General features: G+C 38.1%; 1 protein-coding gene across 2 annotated transcripts in view; it reads right to left on the minus strand.

Moving 5' to 3' along the window:
• BTLA (B and T lymphocyte associated) overlaps positions 1-634 on the minus strand; it is a 28,615-nt gene extending 27,981 nt beyond the window's left edge. For both annotated transcript variants that reach the window (XM_003797694.1, XM_003797693.1), the window contains exon 1: positions 547-634. In XM_003797694.1, coding sequence (XP_003797742.1) covers positions 547-634 — 88 coding nt within the window. The remainder of the gene's footprint in view (positions 1-546) is intronic.
• Between the last annotated feature and the right edge of the window lie 6,679 nt (positions 635-7,313).

Here is a 7,313-nt window from a genome sequence, read left to right on the forward strand (position 1 = left end):
CTCAGCATTTTCTCATTCAGTATTCTCAAGGCACATACTCTACAGAGCAAGTATAGAGATTTTATTTAGAGACCACATTATTCAAGAGTAACCATGGAGACAAGTGTAACCCCAGTTACAAACACCTGTCCTACCCAACTGAGCACTGCAACATTCTGCTAGATTCAGTTTAGAAAGAATAAGCTGTTTATTCACCATCAGTGTGGTAGCCAGAGCATTCTTTCCGGTAGTAGTTATAAATTTGTACTTAACTATTTATAACATCTACTCACTTCTCTTTTCTTACCTTCAGTACATGTTTTAAAGAAAATTGGCCAAGCAATGGATGCAGTGACCACTATTTAGATAGGTGAATACCGTGTTCTAATACGGTTTATGTCCTATAATGTCTTCAGTGAACAAATCTAACTGCTTGGTTTCATCTGCCATTACCCACTTGGCATATATGTCACACCATACTAATACTAAGGTCAGCAAAGGAAAAACACATCGTGTCCAAGACTCTCTGAGAAATACAACCAGAAAAAATCTAAGTCGGTGCCTTACCGTGAATGCTCCAGATGTCTAGATGAGGGCTTAGGAAGAGGGCCCAAAACAATTTCCCAATTCTAAGCATGACTGGCAGTGTCTTCATCTCTTGTGTAGATCAGGGATGGAAAAACTGCTCAAGTAGGAGGCTGCCCTTCTTTCTCTGAGTTCTCCAGAGTTGAATCAAGTTACCTACCCGAGAGGCATCTCTGAAATAATAAAAAGAAAATAGAGAGGAGGTGGGAGAGGACAGTAGGAAGAGCCCAAATGATTTTGTGAAACACAGTGAGCAGAAAGATGATGTGGTACTCTGTTATGTGGTTTTTGCTTCTTGGCAAATCAGACGCTCACTTTCAAATACTCTGATCTGCAAAGCAGTTCAGTCCCTAACTTCTCCTTCCGCTCTACCACCCATTTGCCTGCCCCACCTTGAGGTTTTTCTCCATTCTACATTGAGTGAAATGAACAATTAAACTTTCAAAGATATCTATATATTGTTGTAGTCTTTAGGTTGAGATTGTAATCAAATCAAGGTCAGGAAATTCATAATAAAAGTACCTATGGTAAGTACACATTTTTCCCCTTTCCATAGCTTGTGATTATGAAACTTCTTTTATGTAAAAGATTTTAGATTTTTTTTTTCCTCCCTGAACATCATGTCTCTGTAAGATGAGAAGGCTTATTGTCATTAAACCGAGTGAAGACTTATCTGAGGTTATGGAGAAAATGAGTGGCAGGATGTGCTTCCTTAACAGAAGAGGGAAGAACCACATTTTAAAATCTGCAGATACCTATCAATGGAACAAGATCATCTCGTTGCTGGTGCTGGCTATATGTTTTCTGCAAATAATAAAGTTCTGAACTAAAGGAGATCTTGAATATCAATGAAAGGAAACTTCCATTTATGACATTTTTCATGCCATTGTTGTCTGGATATTGTAGAATAGAAACAACAAGGAAGAAATAGGAAAGTTCAAGATCACATAGGTCAGGGTTGTGTGGAATTGTTTTCTCCAAGGCCTCTTTAGGTGGAGATTTTAATCAAACCAAGGTCAGGAAATTCATAATAAAAGTACCTATGGTAGGTACACACATCCCCCATTTTTGTAACTTATGATTATGAAACTTAGTTTAGCTTAGTTTATAATCACAGGAGTGAATTGAATTTACCCACCTTTGAGATGCCAAATGTGAGATCAAGGTTTGTGGTATTTGTGGTCATTAATAGAAGTTGATTTTGTAATCATTTCCCTCAGAGGTTAATGACTTTCTTACAAGACCAATAGTGTTAAGTAAATAAAGTTTTAAAAAAATATATTCATTGATTCAAATAAATAATGTGCTACAGTTAGAGATAAGATGAATAAGAAACTGGTACTAATTTTAAAGAACTTGTAACTTCCTCACATCAGCTTTTAGTGTTAGGATTTAAATATTCATCTTTTCAACCACACGTAGTATGATATAGAGCAACTATAAATATTTCCTTACCAAAAAAATTCATGCTAACTTCAGAAACTTTGGGAAAAGTCTTATATAACATCTAATAGATTTTAAAACAGATAATATATTTTGTTACTTTTATCAGCATGCCTGGCTTTTTATCCCTCCACAGCTGGAGTCCTGAGACCCTCACTGCAGATAAAACCTTGCCTCAGAACCTGACTCCTCTCTTCAGTCTAGGAAAGAGGAATTGAAAGAAGCCAGACTCAGATGTTTGTTAGCTGAGTAACAAGTCGATCTTTCAGTTTGTACCTCATATAGTAATTAAGCTCTCTTGATCCCTAGTCTATCATAGCCATGTACTATTTGATCAGAAAATTATAATTTTCATTTAAATGCACAAATATAAAATGTTTACTACATTTTAAAAAGTCGTTGCATTTTTTATGGGAAACAATTTTAAAAACATAAACCTATCACCAATTTTATGTTGAAAGACAAAAAAAGCAACACAAAATTTGGTATCTTCAAACTTTCTTTGCAAACATCTCAGCTAATACTTGGTGTTTTTTTTTGTTTTTTTGTTTTTTTTTTTCAGTTTTTGGCCAGGGCTGAGTTTGAACCTGCCACCTCCGGCATATGGGGCTAGCACCCTACTCCTTGAGCCACAGGCGCCACCCTCAGATACTACTTGGAGGGAAAGTTTCTTAGTTCATTTACAGACTGAATTATTTTCATGGATTGTGAAGCAGCTACATTTCATGCAATATTTTCCTGCATGTGACTACACAAAACAAGATGCAGGGTCCTGGAAAGATCTTACTACTAATGTCAGACAACATCAATCCCAGAGAGATGAATCTTGGTTCTGATATTTTTAACTTCAAAAAAAAAAAAACAGAAAAAATTCCATAGCTTCTAACAGAAATTTAAAACTTTTAACATTCTTCTACGTGATAGCTTCTTTTTATTAATGTTATTATTAGTACTGGTATCTATACATGACTGTACTATAGAATCGGCATGGAAACTTTTTATAAAATGACTGAAATAGCTGAGTCCTGTTCTGATTGAATCAGAATTTCTCAGAGTGGAGGCCAGTATCCCTATTTTTTCTTTTTTCAGTTTTTTTGGCTGGGGCTGGGTTTGAACTCACCACCTCTGGCATATAGGGCCAGCGCCCTACTCATTTGAGCCACAGGCACCTCCCTAGTATCCCTATTTTTAAAAATCTCCATAGGTGATTTTGATACAATTGGTTGAATAGATATTTGAAAACCAGTTGTAAGACAGCAAAGGGTAATAACTTTTGAGTCATAAAAGATATGGTATCAAATCTTTGTCACTTACTAGTTATAAAACCTTTAACAGGATTTTAACTTTCAAGAATTTAGTCATAAATCTTTAGAGTCTGTGGTAGACAAAGAGATGCCCCTCTCAGATCCCCTTCATTTGTGTATTTGCTATTACAGCAAATACAATGGGGAATACAGTAGGCAGACTGCCTCCGGGTGACAATTCCTTCAAGGTCAGCTCAGCTGAAAACCCACTTTGATCAAGGTCATGCAGGTTGACCAAGGTCATGACAGCCTACCTCTAATGATAGAGCAAGAAAATTCTGGCCATTGGACAACCATTTGGCAATTCTGGCCACTTGGAATGCTGATGGGCAACACTTGATTCAGAACTCTCAGTTGAGTCAGCCACAGATATGTCAGGTCTGTGCCAGTTTAATTGCTTCTGCTGCTCCCTTCCTTTCACAGGTGTGGATTCTAATCTATCTCAGTGCTTCCAGAGAACCAAGCCTGCTCCATATCTCAGTTTCTTCTTCTGTAAAACACAGACAGTAATAACACCTATCTGTTAAGTTGGTTAACTGAGGCAATATATGCAAAGTGATCAGTAAGTTGCATCTATATTTATTTTCAAAACAGTGAAATAAAGTGGGGTTTTATTTAAGGAAGATGAATAACAAGTTGAAAACATCTGTTTGCTAATCAGAATCATTACTGCATAGAGATGGAGACTTTAAAGCAAATGTCATAATAAAACTCTAATTAACAGAGGAAGAAGACATATTAAAGATGGTTGAAGCTTGGCGCCTGTGGCTCAAGTGGCTAAAAGGTGCCAGCCATGTACACCTAAGGTGGCAAGTTTGAATCCAGCCCGGGCCTGCCAAACAACAATGATGGCTGCAACCAAAAAATAGCTGGGCGTTGTGGCAGGCACCTGTGGTCCCAGCTACTTGGGAGGCGGAGGCAGGAGACCCGCTTGAGTCCAGGAGTTGGAGGTTGCTGTGAGCTGTGATGCCACAGCACTCTACCCAGGGGGACAGCTTGAGGCTCCTGTCTCAAAAATAAATAAATAAATAAATAAAATAAAGATGCTTGAATTATAAAGACCAATCAGCCCTATAAAGCCTAAGACAGCAACAAGTTTTTGCATAGCTTTCTTAGGTACACTCTTGCTTCACATTGCTGAGTGTAAGCCAAGGGGTGGGGAAGGATATCAATATGACTCATTTTCAGTTTTTAGGGAACAAATGCACATATATACAACTTCTGTTCAGAAAATTGGATAAGGGAAACATAGGTAGCCACTGGTCAACAGCCAAGGAGCCCTGCTGCAGTAGTGGCTGATATTTCTTAAATGGCCCATGTAATAGCCCCAGCCTCTTCCCTAAGGTCTTTCTAGTTTTTGAAAATAAAGTGCACTGGAAAGCAGATTCTGAGGCAGAGATTAACATGCAGGAAGTTTATTAAGGAGTCTACCAAGGACCATTGAGTTTGGAGCCAGAGAAGAGAACAGGATTGAACAAAGGGCAAAAGGAGAAATCAGAGGTGATGCTGTCTCAGCAAAGGCCTCAGAAAGGCAGACGGTCTTGAAGCTGGGTTAACCATTTAGGGTAGTCTTGAATTTGGCCAAGGAGTTCAGGACTTTTGGTACCTGCACTGGCCAATATAGGCTGTGTCCAGGAAAGGTGGTGCACAGTTGGGTAAGGGAGCTCTCCTCAGCAGTGGGAAATTCTCAGACAAGACTGACAGATGAGGGATCTCAGCCAGGAATACTCCCAACATGTGAGGGAAATAAATTCTTCAGTCCTAAAGAGGAACTGGATGGTGCATCATAGCCTCCACTATACTAGTCTTCTTTCTTTTATGATCACAGCTAAGGTAGGCATTAGGGAAGACAGCTTTTGGGGAGGCACACATTCATTATATCATACTGCTTTCTGTTTGTGCAACTTGAGGCCCAAGTACAGTTTGGCTGTTTAACAGTCATAGCCTTCTATAAGCTAGTTAAGGGTTCTCAAAAATCTGGTAAGATTTGTGTCTATTACCTTCGGTTATGTTTCATGCACAAATAATCACAGTCAAAGAGTTTGTATAAGTTGGGTGTGGTGGCTTACACCCGTAATCCTAGCACTTTGGGAGGCTGAGGCAGATGGATTGCCTGAGCTCCGGAGTTTGAGATCCTCCTGAACAAGAGCAAGACTCTGTCTCTACTGAAAACATAAAAACTAGCCAGGCACTGGGGCAGGTGGCTAAAGCATGAGGATCACTTAAGCACAAATTGTTTGAGGTTGTTGGGAGCTATAGTGGTGCCATGACACTCAACCCCAGGGCAACAGAGTGACACTCTGTCTGAAAAGAAAAACAAAAAATAAAATAAAATAAAGAGCTTGTACAGTCATGGATTATTCAACCAAAATAAACTTATTTACTAGCCACTATTCTCTGCCCATCTTCCGGGTCCCATTTTAATGACAGCTATCCTGAGTCTATTTGAAATAGAATTGGGTGGGAGAGTAATTCTTAATTTCATCTTTATCAGTCAGTTAGCTACCATGGTCAGACAAAGAAATCCCATCTCACCTTTTTGAAAAAAACTTGGTGTCAGAAATGTATCTCCTTCAAAGGCTACAGGATTACAGTTAAGGTTAAGAAGCAGCAGTTTTATAAAAAATATAAACTTTATTTTTCTAACAGTTTTAGGGTCCATGGCATAATTGAGTGGAAAGTATAGAAAGCTCTCATACAGTCCATTCTTTGAAACATGTACCACCTCTTCTACCATCAACACTGGCACCAGAGTGATTTATTTGTTACAACTGATGAACTCACATTGACATAACATCATATTTTACATGAGGGTTCACTCTTGGTATCATATACATGCTATGCGTTTTGGTGAACATATAATGATATTTATCCTCTGTTATAACATCATAAAGAATTGTTTCAGTGCCCTAAAAATCCTCTATGCTCTGCCTATTTATCCCTGTTCTAATCCCTGGTAACCACTGGTACCTGGGTATTGTTCACTGATATCATCTCTGTAGTTTCACTTTTCCCAAAATGTCATATAGTTGGAATCATATGAAGCCTTTGCAGATTGGTCTCTTTTGCTGAGTAGCATGCATTTAAATATTCTTTCTGTCTTTTCATAGTTTGACAGCTCATATCTTTTTAGCACTGAATAATGTCTGCCTTCTGGATATACCATAGTTTATCCACTCAACTATTGAAGGAAATCTTGCTTGCTTCTTGGCAATAATAAATATGCACCTATAAACATTGGTGTGCAAGTTTGGGGGAGACATAAGTTTTCAAATTATTTGGGTAAATACTACAATTGATTTTTTTTAAACTCTACAAGATTCCAAATTACTAAAGGCTCAGTCTACTTAGATTATAGGCTATGGACATGTAGCAAGTGCTATCCCTTGTACATCCAGTTTGAATTAATTTGTATCTTGTGGGACTTTGCTGAAAGCACCAAAAATCAGTCTGTACACAATAACATTTTGAATCTGTTCTATTATTTTGGCTAATATCACAGGGTTAGACAGCAAGGTTTTACCATGGAAAGACCACCGGACATCATATAACTAGGTACATCTGCTTTCTGATCTGAAAACTCTAAGTTCTTACCATCTTTCTCCCACTTCCTTCATTAAATTAAAGCCAAAATTTAGATTGTGATCTTCTCTGTACACAATCCCGGTAAAAAGGACTATATTTCAGATCCAAGAATCATCTCAGCTAGTTTAATCAAAAAAAGTTCCTTTAAAATTTCTTAAAGTGCCAGCTTAGATGCCAACATGAGTAGTAATACAGCAAGAGAAATGTCCCAACCATCCAATAGGGATGCATTAGCAAAAATCATGTTGGTGCCACTATGTTCAATATGTGTGAAGCCAGAGACTAAAGCTCTAGGAAAAGCAAAACAAGACAAACAAAACAAAAACCTTCCATGGCAGTGCTATCAGAAAAGTTACATGTCTCATGATATCCATTTCCATGTTCCAAGTTTCACCCTAGGTTTGCCTTCAGAAGTTG

This window comes from Otolemur garnettii, unplaced genomic scaffold (assembly GCF_000181295.1).
Source record: "Otolemur garnettii isolate 467f Iridium unplaced genomic scaffold, OtoGar3 scaffold00122, whole genome shotgun sequence".
Taxonomy (NCBI): Eukaryota; Metazoa; Chordata; class Mammalia; order Primates; family Galagidae; genus Otolemur; species Otolemur garnettii.